The sequence below is a fragment of the Salmo trutta genome, chromosome 1 (assembly GCF_901001165.1).
Source record: "Salmo trutta chromosome 1, fSalTru1.1, whole genome shotgun sequence".
NCBI lineage: Eukaryota > Metazoa > Chordata > Actinopteri > Salmoniformes > Salmonidae > Salmo > Salmo trutta.
In genome coordinates, this window is record NC_042957.1 from 49367601 (window position 1) to 49389422 (window position 21822).

Genomic DNA, 21822 nt, shown 5'->3' on the forward strand with positions numbered 1-21822 from the left:
TGAAAGCAAACCTGTTAAACACTCTTGAGGTAAGGTAAGTTGCATGTTGACTCACTCTGACACATTTGGTGGACACATTCAACAGTTAATCCAACAATCATTTTATCTACAGAGAAGTGTCGGAGACGGCTATAGATGGTGATGACCTGGAACTGTCTGTATCCTGCTGATAAGACACTTTAACACCTCGGAGATTCTATAGCCTCATAGGTGTTACATCTCGCACCTCCCTGCTTGCTGTTGGTTCAGATGTGTCAAAGTACACACAAAAAGTATGTTTTATTAGGAAGGTCTGCCTTGTTTTCATTCATACCCACTGGGCACACCCTGGTTGAATCAACGCTGTTTCCACATCATTTCAATTCCATTTTTTAAATATATTTTTTTTATTTAACCTTTATTTCACTAGGCAAGTCAGTTAATAAGAACAAATTCTTATTTACAATGACGGCCTACACTGGCCAAACCCGGACGACGCTGGGCCAATGGTGGGGCAGTGGTGGTGTGGATTAGGAAACTTCTGCAGTGATGTTCATGGTGAGTCCTGGCACAAGGCTAAAATCTGGCGAGGTATGGAAGGCATCCAACATTGGAACAACGGCCAGGAGACAAACATTCCACAGTGCGCCGGGGATTGCAGAGACGCTGGTGACTGGCACGCTGTCACCATGGCTTTCCCCTGCAGATCACCCACCCAGCCAGTCTCCAATTAACAGCCCACGGTGTCTGTAGGATTAGGAGCGGCTGGAGTGGCAGGAAGGTTCTGTATAGCCCCACTGGGAGGGAGCACTCAGCAACTGGCTGAGGGCTTAATCCGCTTTCTCAACATATACTCAAGAGCTGGGAAGGCTGTCTTTACCATAATCCAGGTATCACATATCTCTAGAAGTGAGGGCTCGCTTGAACTTCAGAGTGGCTATTATTTGTGAAGACAGTGTCCTTGAACAGACTATAGCGAAGATCCAGCCTTAGAGGAGTGCTGCAGGCTCCTCCCAGACCGATACATCCATATACCATAGCCTCTTGAAAGGTCCATTGTGTAAGGTAATACATCAGGGACCTTCTACAGTGTCCCACAGCAGGCGAAACAGTTCCTGTGTGTTCAGCCAATAGCTTGATCTCACCCATCCATTCCACACTGACTCAGAATGGCTGTGCCTGTAACTCATGATTATTGAATTATTTGATCTGAGTGCTGGGCAATTCATTCCTGTTGGCACAAGCTGTAATTGAATTATCCATCAACAGTCTTATAGTGACAATGATAATGTACTCAAACACTTTCCATTACATTGTCCTAATTGAACCATTTTGAATTATCTGAAAACATCCACTTATTTCATCAAAGACATGAAAGGCTGTCCCGCCCATTCCTCACTCATATACACCATTGCTGCCCTAGGCCCAAAGTACTTTCCTACACTTAAAGAAACATACACTGACTATACAAAACATTAGGAACATCTCTTTCCATGACAAAGACTGACCAGGTGAATCCAGGTGAAGGCTACGATCCCTTATTGATGTCACTTGTTAAATCCACTTCAAATCAGTGTAGATGAATGGGAGGATGTAATAAATGTATCACTAGTCACTTTAAGCAATGCCACTTTATATAATGTTTCCATACCCTACATTACTCATCTCATATGTATATACTGTACTCTATACCATCTACTGCATCTTGCCTATGCCATTCGGCCATCGCTCATCCATATATTTATAGGTACACATTCTTATTCATTCCTTTACACCTGTGAGTATAAGGTAGTTGTTGTGAATTTGTTAGATTACTTGTTAGATATTACGGCACGGTCGGAATTAGAAGTACAAGCATTTCGCTACACTCGCATTACCATCTGCTAACCATGTGTATGTGACCAATAAAATTTGATTTGACAGGTTAAATAAGGATTGCGCCATTCAGAGGGTGAATGGGCAAGACAAAAGATTTAAGTGCATTAGAACGGGGTATGGTAGTAGGTGCCAGGCGCATCAGTTTGTGTCAAGAACTGCAACGCTGCTGGGTTTTTACCACGCTCAACAGTTTCTCATGTGTATCATGAATGGTCCACCGCCCCAAAGGACATCCAGCAAACTTGACACAACTGTGGGAAGCATTGGAGTCTACATGGGCCAGCATCCCTGTGGAACACTTGACACCTTGTAGAGTCCATTCACCGACGAATTGAGGCTGTTCTGAGGGCGAAGGGAGAGGGGTACAACTCAAGGTGTTCCTAATGTCTGGTATATTCAGTGTACAAGGGAGCTCCACTGAGAAGGAGGAACGCTAACTCCATTATACTTGGGGAACAAGGATTATCTCGTGAAGTCAGTACCGTATGCCCTGGGGTTTAATACTCTTCCCACTCCAGTGTTCTAGTGACAACATTGGCACCTGCAGGGCTGTTGAGTGACGCTTGGGCCCACACCCTCTGCGTTAACGTCGTAACAGTACCACCAGAGGAGATCAGTATTTCAATCTTGATGCTACTCTCAGATATGCAAATATCCCCGTCAGCTCTTACACCCCAGGTTGGGTCGCGTAAAGACATGCTGGATGTTGGGGAGATGAAGACTGATCATCTTTATCAGTTGAACACTAGGTTGGCACGCCTATAGTAATTTGACCCCCATTACAACACATTCTGAAATGTACACAAGGAAGAAGGCCTCATCTTACGGTAGAACACCAAAGAGATCTTCACCAGAGATATGCAGGAAAGGTTGAATTGATAGTGGATGCAACAAAATAGAACATTCGTCCCAACAGAGGAAGACCAGTTCTTTGTAGCGATATACACGTCAGGCTGCCTTCTAACACAATAGCTCGTTCTGTAAATGCCATTTCCAGCCATTGTTGCTTCTACAGGAGGAATGTGGCCACATTCACAGCAAGTGTGGCAAACTAATGTGAAAATGTACCTTGTTAATAAACCTGTTAAACCGGAGGTGGTGGAAAAATATTGGTTCAAGACATTAGTTTTGTCCAGCAGCCAAGACGCCCCGCAAAGCCCAGGAACGAAAAGGGATACGGTTTAGATCAATGTAAAAAGTAGGACAGTGAGGAGGGGATTTGCTTGAGAAGATAACCACCCTGCACCAATACCAATGCTTGCCTTTGAAAATGACTGGCTTTCCACACAGCCATGGAATAAAAGGTTAGGGAGGGGGCAACAGGGTAGCTCTAGCGATCCCTCATTCCCCCTCCTGGTGTGTGGGAGATGTGTGTAAAAGAGCTTCTGGGATGTGAGTAACAGACACACCCCCCAGGATACAGCTGCCTCTCTCTTTTGAGTCCAGCTACAAAGGAGGGACAAGCAACCCGCCCCGTCTCCTTGACTCCCGGGCCCTCCCATGACTCCAACTACAATGTGCCTGGTAGGACGTCCCTCCAGTCAAAGATGCCTGGGACCTACATTCACTGCTCTTTGCCTGGCTCAGTCCCACAGGACACTACCGTACATTGTTAAAAAAGGGTGAATCCGAATACACTGAGACATCCTCTAGAATTAGACTTTTCTAAATCTAGCTAAAATAGATGACAACTTAGAGAGGCATCAACACTAATAGGCTTCTTCCGTCTGGTCTGTCATGCAGCTGCTCTGAGTCCTGGAGAGATAGCTGGGGTTAGAATCCTCCAGAGGAGAGTTAGCTGTGCTAGTGTAGGAGCATCTGGCTACACGCCCAGGCCCGACTCAGGAAGTATCTGCTGGGGGTCAGAGGGCTCTGGCACCATCTCGCCCCGCTCCGCTATTCAGCCCTCCACCTCAATGCATTAGCAATGCATTCCTCCAATCCAACAATGGGGAGTAATTCAATTTCCTCAAGAGTAAGACTGTGAAATTTCATTAGCGCGCTCCTTCTCGCTGAATATATTTCCGGTGCATTTGCAAAGAACTTGGCTGCCTCTTCAGGAGAAACAAGACTATTTAAACACCGTTCTGCTTTGTTTCTTTACTTCCCAGTCAAACTTCTTCTCAAACTGAAACGTTTGAGCAGGAGGGAAGGGGATAGATGTGATTGCTATACGTTCAAAGAATATTGAATTAGAAAAAGTAACAAAAAAAATGGAATATCGTAAGCATCATTAACCATTTACATGTAAGACCAAAATAATATAATCTGATAGGCATTGTTGTCTCCATGCATCCTTAACGTATACCCTAAAGAGTTACCAAAAAATACACATCTGGTGTGAGATACTAAATGTACCTTCCAAACTGATGACAGTGCAGTGAGTGGCCAGAAGGAATGGATAGCTGCTGAGTTCTTCTACTTCTCCAGCTGTTCACTTACCATCATCCTACGATCCAGGAAAAAGTGTTGACCAGTTTTCTTTGTTCATACTATGTTGGAAGAACACGTGACAAAAACCGATTTGATTTAAAAGGATTTGTTGGACATTTCTGTCATGTTTGTTAAATGAATGTATCGTAAAGGCTGAGTTCCTAACATTACATTTGTAATAAAATGGGATGAACAAAATACTAGGATTAAAGTTCTTTGGCTCATGATCTTTCAGGATCGAGGGACCATTCACTCCTCCATCCACGTTCCCATCCCTCCAACCCCCCTTAGACTAGACAGGACGCCAGTCTTGGAGACAGCAGCTGCCTGACGTTCTGCCCTAGAGGAAGGACACAATGCTGGACATCTGTCCTGTTTGTGACACTGGCCTCTCGCCTGCCGTCGGCCCAGTGAGGTTACACAGACAACACAGCCTTTCTCCTCCAGTCGACAGGACATCCAGGCTCATAGCCTTTCAATCCGCACACTAAAGAGAACAATAGCACATCCCAGAAATACATTTGAGCTATATTACTGCCTGTAACAAAGCCTGCTGTGTTGAATATCAAAATACTTGTATAAACAAACAACCATCACCTCAGAGTACTATAGCGGAGATATATTTACTGAGACACTGTGCAGTTCTGCTGCTACCTAGTGCTACTAGTCACAATGTCAGCCAAGTGGAGCAAGAAATCGGTTATCTTTGTTCACCATTGATAGCTGCACATAGGCTTCCACTGTAAAATAATGTAGCCTAAGTTAAAATCAAACTCTCATATAAATCATGCATTTCTGTCCATTTGAAAACTGTTATGATCAACATTGTCTATTCTTCACTACAGGTAAGGTTGGTTTCATCTCAAAACACTGAGTTCAAGCTCAATAAAACCACAGGTTTAACATGTACAATATTTTAGTAATTGCTTTAAAATAATATGAAAACAATGAGTAAATCTACAGGGAAATGTTATCAAAACAAAGCAATGAAAGACGAAAACTATATTCACGTAAAAGCAACAAAAATGTTCTGCTTGCTACACATCGTAATATATGCAATGAACACTAAAAAGAATCAATGGTAAATTACTTTTTTTTTAATGAAGCAAAAAAGATTATCACAATGACAAGGGAAATGTCAACTTCACCAGCTCATTTAGCAAACATGTTTTAAAGGGATACTTCAGGATTTTGGTAATTAAGCCGTTTATCTACTTCCCCAGAGTCAGATGCACTGGTGGATTCCATTTTTTTGTCTCTGCGTGCAGTTTGAAGGAAGTTTCTAACTAGCGTTAGCGCATTTGCTAGTAGATACCATACACTTCCACTCATTCAGCTATCGCTAGTTAGCATTGGCTCGCAGATCTACCTCTAACTCATACTGGATGCAGAAAGCGTGGTCTATTAGTTCATCTTACTCTGGGGAAGTAGAGAAAGGGCTTAATAGCCAAAATCCTGAAGCATCCCTTTAAAGTCTGTACATTGGTCTAGCATTACAATATTAACAAAGAGAATATGACTACTCTAAAAAAAAAGTAAAAATCCATCATTACTATAATAAATGGTCTTTCACACAGAGAATAAAAGAACAAGTCATCTTCAGTTCAAAATGTAGGGCTCATTTTCCTCGTTTGGTTGCTCAGGCAACCACAGTGCTGTGAACTGTACAAACAGGCCCAAGTGAGACATTTAAAAAGATCATAGTAAAAGGTAAGGTGTTGCGTTTGGTTATTGGCACAGTCTGAAGAAAGAACCACAGCTCTCATATTGATTACAACGCAGAACGAAGAGGCGCCAAGAGAAGCGTCGGTAGCAACAACGTACAACAATATTTCACTCTACGTTTGAAGGGGCACCATGCTTTAGGAGTCCACAGGGAAGTAGGACGCTCTTGCTGAAAAGGTAAAATGGTACAAGTGAGCCCGTGTCACCACAGCATTTCTTCAATTTACCCATTGTTAAACAACTACCGCAACTTCATTTTTTTTTCTCTCCAAAATCATTCTTTATGCTAAAACACATCTTTGTGACAATGAAATGCTGGTACATTAGGACGTCCATTTTGCAGTTGTCTTGGCTGTTGTAACATGCATAATTGTATACTAGAATACATGTATTCTACGCCTCTTTAGAAGACATACATAGTAATTAATGTACACAGCCTCCAGACACCGGATGTGATGTTACAGTCTGTGACTATGTCCATAGGGTTCAGCAGAGGAGAACGTCGCGAGGCGGTCAGAGATCTGTTGGGAGGACAGGAGACTGGCAAGCAAAAACACCGACCACTGTACGCAGAGGAACACCAACACTAGCACAAGATATCTGGCTAATAGAAGAGCACTGCAAATGACATTTTAAATGAGAGTCTTATAATGGTGGAGGAAAACTCCTCTTTTGTTTCGTCTCTCAGCAATCAGGAACCAGTCCTCATGTCCGTCTGTTGAAAAAAAGCTTGCGCTTCTGTTAGTTTCGAAATGTTTCCTTTCCTCGTCTGAATATTCTTCCGGTTTGGGAACAAAACCTTACCATAGAAGTGTGAACATTTTGTTAAGCATATTCTCAATTGACCAAACTCTTCAATGTAATTGGAATTACAGTTCTGATAACAGCGGTCTGTGGTATTGATGAGAGGACAGCGGGTCCCACCGTTCACAGCTGCTCTTCTTTCGTGAGCTTCGACCGTCTTTTCAGTTCACATGATCCAAGAGCAGACGCTGGAATCGCAAATAAACTCGTTTTTCCACAGCAAAACTCTCCAGTTCAAAACCCATGTAGCTTCAGTCATTTTTCAGGAATAGTGGCATACTGTATCACTCCAATGAAAAACCTCCCTCTGGAGGGGGGCAACAGCCACAAACATGCAGGTCAGGACTAATGTAAGAGTTAAGAGGACCCAGTCATAGACCTACTACTGTAAGACATTAGGAAATAAGATAACTGGTCCCCACTCGCAGTCTGAGACAAATGCAATAACAAGCTGATGTCTACGTAGATAAGAAATCAGTAGCCTCTCAGCTTGTTAGACAGTAGTAATGATATGTCAACGTGATCTCGTCAGACACACGGATTGAGAGACCGGATAATACAACTGATATCAATGCCCTCGATCAGGCGTTCTACTGGTCGTGTTGCAAGTCCTCCAGATAACAGGATTACATGAGGAACTGAGATGTTTCACTATTATGAAGAACACTCACACGGAACGCTTGAGAAACACTGGTCTTTGCCTTTCAGACATATCATTGCCATAGTATTGTTGAGGTACATCCAGCCGTTGAGGAACCGTGCCTGGATCCCAACTTGCTATGACAGAGGCCTAATTCTGTAAAAGGGTGTGAGAGTAGTTTCTAGGCAGTAGTTTCTAGGCCTTTCCACAGCTCTCTGTGTAAGGCATTGCTCAACATCTCCTACAGCAATGAGAGAGAGAGAGAGTACAGTACGTAGCAACATATTGAACAAAATCGCTATCAATAGTAATCAGTGCTAGCCTAGATAGTCCCATAACTGTCTCAGTCCTCACCAAAGCAATGGCAGTTCAGTTTCATTATCTAGTCAGGTGTTCTCTCCTTCACAGCACCATAACTAGTGGTTTTTGCTGTGGTTAACATGGAGACCATTTGATGGTGGATGTCTCCTTCATACAATATCAAATACAGGAAGACCCCAAAAGTGGCAGTCAAATAAAACCAAAATATGTTGTTTGAGCAACATATCCTCACGTAAGACATTATCACTCCGTTCAGGATGATATTTGGTGGAATGTTCAGACAGAGGAGAGGAAAAGGAGCAGAGATCGTTCATGAAGAGCTGGAGGCCAGTTGCCTCATTAGTATGTATTGTCCCTGGGCCATCCTCTGAGGAGAGGTGGTGGTAGGGGGTAGCAGGGGAACAAGGGCCACCACTCAGTCAGTCCACTAGCAGCCCATGAAGCAGATGACAGAGATCACACGATGCTGGAAATACCCTCCCACTGGTCCTCACCCTGCACTGGCTAGCTGCTCCGCTCTGCAGCCCAGCCCAGACTGGCCATGTGGAAACATCACGAAAGGGCCTACGGAAAACATTGTAACGACAACAGAACTATTTACACGATGCGTCTGCCTTTCTTAGCTCTGCCATCAAGCACACTTCAAAAGACATATTTGGCTCAGATGTTTGAAGTTGTTGCTGGGGGAGAGGGCTAGTAGGAGCGAAGAGGAAAGTAGATTGGGACTGTAGCCTGGATGAGGATGGAGATGACGTCACAGAGATGTTGAGGGGCATTGGAGAAGAGGTTCCAGAGGCTAGGTGGTTCCACACTGGTGTGTCTGTTGGTGGGTCACGCCCCCGGTGTTGCCTAGAGCTGTGCCGCTGGGTGATGTGGTGGGCGGTGTGGAGTGTGCTGTCGTGAGTGGTGTGCCGATTCGTGTTCTTGGTGCTGTGATGGGTGCTGTGGAGGAACGGGGGTGGAGGTACTGGGACCCGGTCCGCTGTTGGCCAGGTACTTGGCCCTCATGCTGGAGGTATACTGTTGAGAGAAAGAGACAAGTAGGCGTAACAAAATAGCATGGGATGACCCGTGTATTCACAGATAAAACATTTTCATCGAAAAGAGAACTATAAAAAAATGGAAAAGTCATGAAAGGGCCTCCGGAAAACATTGTAATGAAGACAGAAGTCTTTACATGATGCCTCTGCCTTAGTGGTGTATATTTGATATTTTCTATGTTTGAAAGTGCAGGTCTTTGCCCTGACATCAAAAACACATCACTAATGTAACAAGCTGAGAACAACAGGTCACCTTAACAAATCAATAGAGAGGGTTTGGCTGTGAGGGCTGGAGAATGAACAAGCTCCACACATCACAGATGAGAAAACATTCAGGGTCCCATTCTGACGATGGGGAAAATGCAGCACTAGTGTGGAAAAAGAAGATGAACCGGACCATTCCTTTTTAATTGAGTAACTGCGCAGAGTCCATGCGGAATACAGCACTGGGGTTTAGCATTGTGGGAATGTCACCCTGGGAGTCATTTGGACAGCCTATTGTGGACACCTAGGATCAACAATATGTTCAGAATATCTCAGATTCCCCTACCCTCAGATTTGGCTCTGAATGGTCTGTGTGTGAGATCAGAAATCTACCTACAGTATCTACAACTAGTATCTACCTTCAGTATCTACCTACAGTATCTACCACTAGTATCTACCTACCTATAGTATCTACCTACAGTATCTACCTACAGTATCTACCTACAGTATCTACCTACCTACAGTATCTACCACTAGTATCTACCTTCAGTATCTACCTACAGTATCTACCACTAGTATCTACCTACCTATAGTATCTACCTATAGTATCTACCTACAGTATCTACCTACAGTATCTACCTATAGAATCTACCTACAGTATCTACCTATAGAATCTACCTACAGTATCTACCTACAGTATCTACCTACAGTATCTACCTACCTACAGTATCTACCACTAGTATCTACCTACCTACAGTATCTACCTACCTACAGTATCTACCACTAGTATCTACATACAGTATCTACCTACAGTATCTACCACTAGTATCTACCTACCTACAGTATCTACCTATAGTATCTACAGTATCTGCCTACAGTATCTACCTACCATATCTACCTACCGTATCTACCTACAGTATCTACCTACAGTATCTACCTACAGTATCTACCACTAGTATATACCTACAGTATCTACCACTAGTATCTACCTATAGTATCTGCCTATAGTATCTGCCTACAGTGTCTACAGTATCTACCTACAGTATCTACCTACAGTATCTACCACTAGTATCTACCACTAGTATCTACCTACAGTATCCACATACAGTATCTACATACAGTACCTACATATAGTATCTATAGTATCTACCTACACTATCTACCTACACTATCTACATATAGTATCTACCTACACTATCTACATATAGTATCTACCTACAGTATCTACATATAGTAACTGCCTATAGTATCTACCTACAGTGTCTACAGTATCTACCACTAGTATCTACCTACAGTATCTACATACAGTACCTACCACTAGTATCTACCGATAGTATCTATCCATCATATTTACCGTATCTGTCCATCGTATCTACCTACCGTATCTGTCCATCGTATCTACCTACCGTATCTATCCATCGTAACTATCTACCGTATCTATCCATCGTATCTACCGTATCGATCTACAGTTGAAGTCGGAAGTTTACATACGCCTTTGCCAACTACATTTAAACTCAGTTTTTCACAATTCCTGACATTTAACCCTGGTAAAATTCCCTTTCTTAGGTCAGTTAGGAGTTCCACTTTATTTTAAGAATGTGAAATGTCAGAATAATAGTAGAGAATTATTTATTTCAGCTTTTATTTCTTTCATCACATTCCCAGGGGGTCAGAAGTTGACATACACTCAATTAGTATTTGGTAGCATCCTTTAAATTGTTTAACATGGGTCAAACGTTTCAGGGAGCCTTCCACAAGCTTCCCACAATAAGTTGGGTGAATTTTGGCCCATACCTCCTGACAGAGCTGGTGTAACTGAGTCAGGTTTGTAGGCCTCCTTGCTCGCACACGCTTTTTCAGTTCTGCCCACAAATTTTCTATAGGGTTGAGGTCAGGGCTTTGTGACGGCCACTCCAATACCTTGACTTTGTTGTTACTTAAGCCATTTTGCCACAACTTTGGAAGTATGCTTGGTGTCATTGTCCATTTGGAAGACCCATTTGCAACCACGCTTTAACTTCCTGACCGCTGTCTTGAGATGTTGCTTCAATATATCCACATAACTTTCCTTCCTCAATATGCCATCTTTTTTGTGAAGTGCACCAGTCCCTCCTGCAGCAAAGCACCCTCCCAACATGCTGCCGCCACTCCCGTGCTTCACGGTTGGGATGGTGTTCTTTGGCTTGCAAACCTCCCCCTTTTCCTCCAAACATAACAATGTTCATTATGGCCAAACAGTTCTATTTTTTTCATCAGACCAGAGGACATTTCTCCAAAAAGTACAATCTCTGTCCCCATGTGCAGTTGCAAACCATAGTCTGTTTTTTTATGGCGGTTTTTGAGCAGTGGCTTCTTCCTTGCTGAGCGGCCATTCAGGTTGTCGATATAGGACTCGTTATTCTGTGGATATAGATACTTTTGTACCTGTTTCCTCCAGCATCTTCACAAGGTCCTTTGCTGTTGTTCTGGGATTGATTTGCACTTTTCGCACCAAAGTACGTTCATCTCTAGGAGACAGAACGCGTCTCCTTCCTGAGCGGTATGACGGCTGTGTGGTCCCATGGTGATTATACTTGCATACTATTGTTTATACAGATGAACGTGGTACCTTCAGGTGTTTGGAAATTGCTCCCAAGGATGAACCAGACTTGTGGAGGTCTACAATTTGTTTTCTGAAGACTTGTCTGATTTCTTTTGATTTTCCCATGATGTCAAGGAAAGAGGCACTGAGTTTGAAGGTAGGCCTTGAAATACATCCACAGGTACACCTCCAATTGACTCAAATGACGTCAATTAGCCTATCAGAAGCTTCTAAAGCCATGGCATCATTTTCTGGAATTTTCCAAGCTGTTTAAAGGCACAGTCAACTTAGTGTATGTAAACTTCTGACCCACTGGAATTGTGATACAGTGAATTATAAGTGAAATAATCTGTCTGTAAACAATTGTTGGAAAAATTACTTGTGTCATGCACAAAGTAGATGTCCTAACCGACTTGCCAAAACTATAGTTTGTTAACAAGAAATTTGTGGAGTGGTTGAAAAACGAGTTTTAATGACTCCAACCTAAGTGTATGTAAACTTCCGATTTCAACTGTACCTAGCTATCGTATCTATCTACCTAGCTACCGTATCTACCTACAGTATTTATCTATCTATCGTATCTACCTACAGTATCTATCTATCTATCGTATCTACCTACAGTATCTATCTACCGTATCTACCTATCGTATCTATCTACCGTATCTACCTATCGTATCTACCTACAGTATCTATCTACCTATCGTATCTACCTACAGTATCTATCTACCTATCGTATCTACCTACCGTATCTACCTACCGTATCTACCTACCGTATCTACCTATCGTATCTACCTACCGTATCTACCTATCGTATCTACCTACAGTATCTACCTATCGTATCTACCTACAGTATCTACCTAACGTATCTACCTACAGTATCTACCTATCGTATCTACCTACAGTATCTACCTATCGTATCTACCTACAGTATCTACCTACAGTATCTACCTACCGTATCTACCTACCGTATCTACCTACCGTATCTACCTACCGTATCTACCTACAGTATCTACCTACAGTATCTACCTACCGTATCTACCTACAGTATCTACCTACAGTATCTACCTATCGTATCTACCTACAGTATCTACCTACAGTATCTACCTACAGTATCTACCTACAGTATCTACCTACAGTATCTACCTACAGTATCTACCTATCGTATCTACCTATCGTATCTACCTACAGTATCTACCTATCGTATCTACCTACAGTATCTATCTATCGTATCTACCTACAGTATCTACCTATCGTATCTACCTACCGTATCTACCTACAGTATCTACCTACCGTATCTACCTACAGTATCTACCTACCGTATCTACCTATCGTATCTACCTACAGTATCTACCTACAGTATCTACCTATCGTATCTACCTACAGTATCTACCTACAGTATCTACCTACAGTATCTACCTATCGTATCTACCTACAGTATCTACCTATCGTATCTACCTACAGTATCTACCTAACGTATCTACCTACAGTATCTACCTATCGTATCTACCTACAGTATCTACCTATCGTATCTACCTACAGTATCTACCTACAGTATCTACCTACCGTATCTACCTACAGTATCTACCTACCGTATCTACCTACAGTATCTACCTACAGTATCTACCTACCGTATCTACCTACAGTATCTACCTACCGTATCTACCTATCGTATCTACCTACAGTATCTACCTACAGTATCTACCTACAGTATCTACCTACAGTATCTACCTACAGTATCTACCTATCGTATCTACCTATCGTATCTACCTACAGTATCTACCTATCGTATCTACCTACAGTATCTATCTATCGTATCTACCTACAGTATCTACCTATCGTATCTACCTACCGTATCTACCTACAGTATCTACCTACCGTATCTACCTACAGTATCTACCTACCGTATCTACCTATCGTATCTACCTACAGTATCTACCTACAGTATCTACCTATCGTATCTACCTACAGTATCTACCTACAGTATCTACCTACAGTATCTACCTATCGTATCTACCTACAGTATCTACCTATCGTATCTACCTACAGTATCTATCTATCGTATCTACCTACAGTATCTATCTATCGTATCTACCTACAGTATCTACCTATCGTATCTACCTACAGTATCTACCTATCGTATCTACCTACAGTATCTACCTATCGTATCTACCTACAGTATCTACCTACAGTATCTATCTATCGTATCTACTGTATCCATCCATCGTACCTACCTACCTACCTACCTACCTACCTACCTACCTACCTACCTACCTACCTACCTACCTACCTACCTACCTACCTACCTACCTACCTACCTACCGTATACATCTATCCATCTATCCAGTGTATATATAGTATGTTTCTACATGGGAAAGTAAGGGCTTATCATACTGTACTTAGAGATAATAAACCATACTGGAATTGGGTTGGGTTGTCACATCTGTGTACATTACAATGTATTTATTGCAAAGGAAGGAGCAGACACAAAACCAGGTGCACTTGCAGTACATAACCTGTCACATCCTTTCACAGAGTTACAGAACTAACAGGACTTATTCCACTTGCCTATAGCTCCTATATAATATACATGCCATTCAGCTGTTATCCAAAGCGACTTGCAGTCATGCGTGCACCTATGATCATCAGCGTTGCCAGCGCCATGCTCGGCCAACTGGATATAACCAGACGTTATATCCTGCACACGGTTGTACTGAAAAGTGGACTTTCCAGATCATCATGACTTTCAATGGGAGTCTCTTAGACTTAGAAGTAAAGTGAAGTGGAGATCATCCCACTCCATACTCAGGAGCCATTCTACCCTTTATAGTGTACATCTATGAGCTCTGAAGGCCAGGAGAGAGACTGAGACATAGGTGGAACAACCTGACAATAGCAGAAAGATGTTCTGGCTCACAGAATAACTCAAGACTTCCAAAATGAACCAGTACAAGTCCTGGACCAGGGGAATCTCCTGGTAACAAACTGGATAAAGTTGTTCTCTTCTACAGTAATTAACTCGTTCCTTTTTCAAAACCGTCAATCCCTAAAGAAGTCCACTCAGATGTCATTCACAGTGTCCACTCCTTTCCAGACCCTGCCTGGTTCAGGTGGAAAGGGGAATGCAACAGTCTGAAGGGCTCGGCAGACTGCAACGCAGTTACGTGGATGTCGCTTTTTGTCGGACGTAGGCTTAAATGTTCGTGAAAGAAAGGCCATGGTGGGCCTGAAGGCAGGACAGGAACGTGACGTGTACCACCTAAAACAGCTGCAGAGCTGGGGGATAGGGAGGCATGCTGCCCAAGGCCACAGTCAGGGGACACGCGTTAGGTGAGGGGTCACACTAGCAAGACAGAGGAGGGCAGTGGGGTGGCAGGTAACTCTGGACAGGGTGTGGGTGGTTGGGGTTGGGTGGAACACAGGCCAGTAAGTGAAGGTGGGTGGGGGGGGCATTGTCTGTACCTGTTAGCATAGCGGAGGAGGTTACCAAAACGATCTCTCACTCGCCGAGGGCTTTAACTGCCAGCTGTTGCGGCTGTAACTGTCCATGCCGGCAGTCAAATACAACTGTGTGTGGGTTTGCAGGAAAGAAAACAACAGCGACAAGACAGTATAGAGAAGATGCACAGCGCAGAGCCTAGGCCCAAGCACACACTGACACCAAGGGGGGTCCTGGGGCTCAGCCTCCAGGACAGGAGGGCAACCGGCCAGGGAGGACCAGGGACCACTGACAGAGGGATCCAGGTTGACTTACAACACACAACCTATGGAGACTGGTAGCTGGGATCGTCATGTTGACTCTAGCTCTTACTGTGAGCCAAACTCACTTGAATATGTCAAAATCAGAGGAAAAACAAAACACCGACTACACTGAGACATCATTTCCAAAACCAGGCCCCGTTGGCAGACTGTTTACTTTAAAACAAGATCTCATCAGAAAGATCTTTCATTATCATCATTATCGTGTCCTACACAACGGCTGCCAAATGGCCCAGTCAGTGGAGGTGTTCTGTCCATCAGTGTATAACGTAGACATTGGGACACTTACCGAGGGAGGAGGGGACTCTCTCTCTATCAGTGGGGTGTTCTCACACCGCGGGTTCTGGAAGGCATTGGCATTCTGGGTCCTGTGTAACAGAACACACACACTGCACGGTTAATCACAGGCGGGGATGGTACTACACCTGCAGAACATGCGCGCGCACACACACACACACGCACGCACGCACGCACGCACGCACAGAAACAGGTGCACAAACACGTACATGACTTACCGACCCTCAGAATATACTTTCCATGCCACAGAAGCACGTACACCCACATATACAAACAGTTCATGATACCATTTAAACCCCTACAGGCACCACAGGCACAGAACCCCACAGAACATCCATGGCTGTACTGTACTGTACAATCCACCAAAACCCCTCCCCCAGCCTCCATCCTAAGAGGTCCATTCATAAGGCTGTTGGGTTTCAAAGGGCCACAGCTGGAGAGCAACAGCTGCATCGCTCGTGGCCGCCAGAATGTGATCCTCTAGGGAGAGCTGAGCACAGCTCCTCTCGTTCTCAGCGGTGCCCTAAACGTGGAGGCTGTGCTAGTACAGCCCTGGGTCACATGGTATCTCACATTCCTCAATCCTCACCACCACAGCCTGCTTGAACCTTTCAACACTGACAAAGTGGAGGGGAAGTGCACCCACTGTTCCCCAGCGATTGTCTTTGAGACGAGTGTTCCATGGGACTGGTGTTACTGTACTCACATGTACTCCGTGACGGGGGCGTTGCTAACGGTGTGTGCTGCAGCAGGGATGCTGGTCTCGCTGCCGTAGCTGCTGCCACAGCTGTACAGGCTGGGCATGTGGACGCGGTACAGGTTGTCGTGGTTCTGCAGTCTGCTTCCGTGGGACACGGACTCCTCCTCGCTGTCCGCCTCGTTCCTATAGAGAGAGAGAGAGACACTGCTGAGTAACACATCCACCAGGACACACACTACCAGGGTTTGAGTCAATTCCGTTTCAATTCAGGAATAAAACAGGAATTCCAATCTGACTTCCACATTTTCTCATAGAAAATCATTGAGGAAAAGGCAACAGAAAACATGTCGTACCCTAAGGATGCAGCGCCCCCTGCTTGGACCAATTGAGATATTACATGTGACTAACACATTTCAGTTAATTACTATAGCTCCTGCCTTGGGCAAATCTGTGTCATTTTGTAAAATGTTGGATCTCTATGGAAAGATGCATCATTCACCCAAGTTTTGTCAAACTCGGGCTATTGCGTGTGACGAACGCACAAACGGACAAGGACACATCCACAGTCCCGTTCTCAATTTCATTGTGGGGGACAAAAATTGGAATGACAGTTTATTTCCAAATTGAAATGGAATTGACTATAACCCTGCAGAGTGACAAACGGCCACAAGGTGGAGCCCTCTCCCACTGATGGGGAGAGCAGCAGCAGCACAAAAACAGGGCACATTCACAGTCACGTTTTGCATTAATCCACAGCCACGTTTCTAGTCAATTTCTTCACTGCCCAAGGGGAGACGAAAGATGTCTTCTCTTTGAAAAAGGGAACGCAGCAAATCCCCACTGCGTTTAAGGAATAAAACCACGCTCCACTAAGATAAACATGTATTCTGTTTCCACACAAATATTACAGATTGATCTGCTACAATACGGATTGGTTTACTTTGTCATTTCTGTTCAAACGTGAGCTGTGATTGTGACTAGCGCAAGGGCACCACTGAAAGCCCACATTGTCACATTTTCAAAAAACAAAGACATTTCCCCCTGTAGCACAACGGTCAAGGTACAGTGAGGGAAAAAAGTATTCGATCCCCTGCTGATTTTGTACGTTTGCCCACTGACAAAGAAATGATCGGTCTACAATTTTAATGGTAGGTTTATTTGAACAGTGAGAGACAGAATAACAAAAAAATCCTGAAAAACGCATGTCATAAATGTTATAAAATGATTTGCATTTTAATGAGGGAAATAAGTATTTGATCCCCTCTCAATCAGAAAGATTTCTGGCTCCCAGGTGTATTTTATACAGGTAACGAACTGAGATTAGGAGCACACTCTTAAAGGGAGTGCTCCTAATCTCAGCTTGTTACCTGTATAAAAGACACCTGTCCACAGAAGCAATCAATCAATCAGATTCCAAACTCTCCACCATGGCCAAGACCAAAGAGCTCTCCAAGGATGTCAGGGACAAGATTGTAGACCTACACAAGGCTGGAATGGGCTACAAGACCATCGCCAAGCAGCTTGGTGAGAAGGTGATAACAGTTGGTGCGATTATTCGCAAATAGAAGAAACACAAAAGAACTGTCAATCTCCCTCGGCCTGGGGCTCCATGCAAGATGTCACCTCGTGGAGTTGCAATGATCATGAGAACGGTGAGGAATCAGCCCAGAACTACACGGGAGGCTCTTGTCAATGATCTCAAGGCAGCTGGGACCATCATCACCAAGAAAACAATTGGTAACACACTACACCGTGAAGGACTGAAATCCTGCAGTGCCCGCAAGGTCACCCTGCTCAAGAAAGCACATATACATGCCCGTCTGAAGTTTGCCAATGAACATCTGAATGATTCAGAGGACAACTGGGTGAAAGTGTTGTGGTCAGATGAGACCAAAATGGAGCTCTTTGGCATCAACTCAACTCGCCGTGTTTGGAGGAGGAGGAATGCTGCCTATGACCCCAAGAACACCATCCCCACCGTCAAACATGGAAGTGGAAACATTATGCTTTGGGGGTGTTTTTCTGCTAAGGGGACAGGACAACTTCACCGCATCAAAGGGACGATGGACGGGGCCATGTACTGTCAAATCTTGGGTGAGAACCTCCTTCCCTCAGCCAGGGCATTGAAAATGGGTCGTGGATGGGTATTCCAGCATGACAATGACGCAAAACACACGGCCAAGGCAACAAAGGAGTGGCTCAAGAAGAAGCACATTAAGGTCCTGGAGTGGCCTAGCCAGTCTCCAGACCTTAATCCCATAGAAAATCTGTGGAGGGAGCTGAAGGTTCGAGTTGCCAAACGTCAGCCCCTTAATGACTTGGAGAAGATCTGCAAAGAGGAGTGGGACAAAATCCCTCCTGAGATGTGTGCAAACCTGGTGGTCAACTACAAGAAACGTCTGACCTCTGTGATTGCCAACAAGGGTTTTGCCACCAAGTACTAAGTCATGTTTTGCAGAGGGGTCAAATACTTATTTCCCTCAATAAAATGCAAATCATTTTTGACATGCGTTTTTCTGGATTTGTGTGTTGTTATTCTGTCTCTCACTGTTCAAATAAACCTACCATTAAAATGATAGACTGATCATTTCTTTGTCAGTGAGCAAACGTACAAAATCAGCAGGGGATCAAATACTTTACCCCCCTCACTGTATAGAACATGGACAACAAAAGAAGACAGAAATAGTCCTTGTGGCGCTGCAGTGAATAGCGCTGATGATGATGATGTTGATGACGACATGGTGGAGCTTGTCTCCCTCTAGTGTTCAACACACCACCCACAGGGTTCTCCTCCACACAGCTAATTAATGACATCATCCCATTCAGGGAAGCAGCAGGCATTGACCCATACAGAACATTACAAAGACAGTATGTTGTGGGGAGATAACTAATTTCCAACATTACCGTGTTCATATATAAAACATATCAATGGAATGGCTTATGGCATTAAAAGCAGTAAAGCTTAATGGCGGGTTATTAAGAACTACATGCGTCATTAAAACAATGAGTTATTACTCAAACAACTGTATGTCATTTAGAAGATGCATTCCTATAAAAAAAAACTGCTGTATAACAGGAACAGCGAGCTGAGATCAAACTGCAGAACAGAACATATTCACCAGTATCCTCAGATACTCTGCTAATTACATAGTGGAGTTAAACTGGAGACGTGACCTGGGACAGCTAACTCTCGTCTCTTACAAGGCATTATGGTTAATCCTCCCCATCTGCTGCTGATAGGGTCGCCCAGCGGAGGGAAATCACATGGATTTCATAAAGTACAACGTCAACCTCCAAAATTACACCACTCCATGCAATGGTTGCAATAGGTTTAGACAAAGCTTTGCACGATTAGGGAGAGGGGGATAACAGGAAGTGATATATTTGGGGAAGCAGCTGGGCCCTCCTGGCCAGGTCCCATGGAACTCGCTGCCAGTGTTCCACACACTAGCAACGGAAGACTTTAAGCAGCTAACACATTTAGTCTGGGGTTTAGAAACTCTTCAGAAAAAAAACTATTAAATTCTATAATAGTATTGTCTCTGTCTGTATACAGGCATATCATTATCATTTGAGTCATTTCCGTGTAATGTAAAAATGGGACTCAAGAGGCTACAGTCCGTGGTTCAGGCAAAAGCTCTATGAACTAATGTATGAGTTAGATTGGAAGCAATTCTAAATGGTTTCTCAAACCCTGAAATACTTTAAAACATCGCTTATTTTCTGAACCATTTTCCTCATAGACATGGAACACTAACATAGAAACAGAAATAGCATTGAGGTCCAATTGGACGGACTGTATGTGGTACTGGAGGATAGTGGTGTGTACGGTGGATGGGTTCTGACCTCTTGTTGTTCCAGGTGTGAGGTAGGCTGCAGACGATGGAGCTGAACATGAGAGCCGTGACGAAGGAGAAGAGCACCAGGTAGATCAGGCCCTCCAGTCCATCATAACACAACCCTGTTATAGCCTGGACATAGTCCTGGAACACAACACAGCAACACAGTTAATAACACAAGCCTGTTATAGCCTGGACATAGTCCTGGAACACAACACAGCAACACAGCTAATAACACAACCCTGTTATAGCCTGGACATAGTCCTGGAACACAACAAAACAACACAGTTAATAACACAAGCCTGTTATAGCCTGGACATAGTCCTGGAACACAACACAGCAACACAGCTAATAACACAACCCTGTTATAGCCTGGACATAGTCCTGGAACACAACAAAACAACACAGTTAATAACACAAGCCTGTTATAGCCTGGACATAGTCCTGGAACACAACACAGTTAATAACAAAAGTCTGTTATAGCCTGGACATAGTCCTGGAACACAACAAAACAACACAGTTAATAACACAAGCCTGTTATAGCCTGGACATAGTCCTGGAACACAACACAGCAACACAGCTAATAACACAACCCTGTTACAGCCTGGACATAGTCCTGGAAAACAACAAAACAACACAGTTAATAACACAAGCCTGTTATAGCCTGGACATAGTCCTGGAACACAACACAGCAACACAGCTAATAACACAACCCTGTTATAGCCTGGACATAGTCCTGGAACACAACAAAACAACACAGTTAATAACACAAGCCTGTTATAGCCTGGACATAGTCCTGGAACACAACACAGCAACACAGCTAATAACACAACCCTGTTATAGCCTGGACATAGTCCTGGAACACAACAAAACAACACAGTTAATTACACAAGCCTGTTATAGCCTGGACATAGTCCTGGAACACAACACAGTTAATAACAAAAGTCTGTTATAGCCTGGACATAGTCCTGGAACACAACAAAACAACACAGTTAATAACACAAGCCTGTTATAGCCTGGACATAGTCCTGGAACACAACACAGCAACACAGCTAATAACACAACCCTGTTACAGCCTGGACATAGTCCTGGAAAACAACAAAACAACACAGTTAATAACACAAGCCTGTTATAGCCTGGACATAGTCCTGGAACACAACAAAACAACACAGTTAATAACACAAGCCTGTTATAGCCTGGACATAGTCCTGGAACACAACACAGCAACACAGCTAATAACACAAGCCTGTTATAGCCTGGACATAGTCCTGGAACACAACACAAGCCTGTTATAGCCTGGACATAGTCCTGGAACACAACACAGCAACAGACAAGTCATTTATAATGGTACCTGACATTATTTATGATCACAGTACGCAATTCCTGACATTTAATCCTAGTAAAAATTCCCTGTCTTAGGTCATTTAGGATCACCACTTTATTTTAAGAATGTGAAATGTCAGAATATTAGTAGAGAGAATGATTTATTTCAGCTTTTATTTCTTTCATCACATTCCCAGTGGGTCAGAAATGTACATACCCTCAATTAGTATTTGGTAGCATTGCCTTTAAATTGTTTAACTTGGGTCATACGTTTCAGGTAGCCTTCCACAAGCTTCCCACAA

General features: G+C 43.6%; 1 protein-coding gene across 1 annotated transcript in view; it reads right to left on the reverse strand.

The window, feature by feature from the left end:
- Window positions 1-5367: 5367 nt before the first annotated feature.
- The window catches only part of LOC115198398 (protein tweety homolog 3), a 73996-nt gene continuing 57541 nt past the window's right edge, over window positions 5368-21822 (reverse strand). Inside the window, exons 11-14 of the mRNA XM_029760307.1 lie at window positions 20205-20341; window positions 16365-16541; window positions 15651-15729; window positions 5368-8800 (exon numbers count right to left, since the gene is read on the reverse strand). Coding sequence (XP_029616167.1) covers window positions 8630-8800; window positions 15651-15729; window positions 16365-16541; window positions 20205-20341 — 564 coding nt within the window. The 3' untranslated portion in view covers window positions 5368-8629. The remainder of the gene's footprint in view (window positions 8801-15650; window positions 15730-16364; window positions 16542-20204; window positions 20342-21822) is intronic.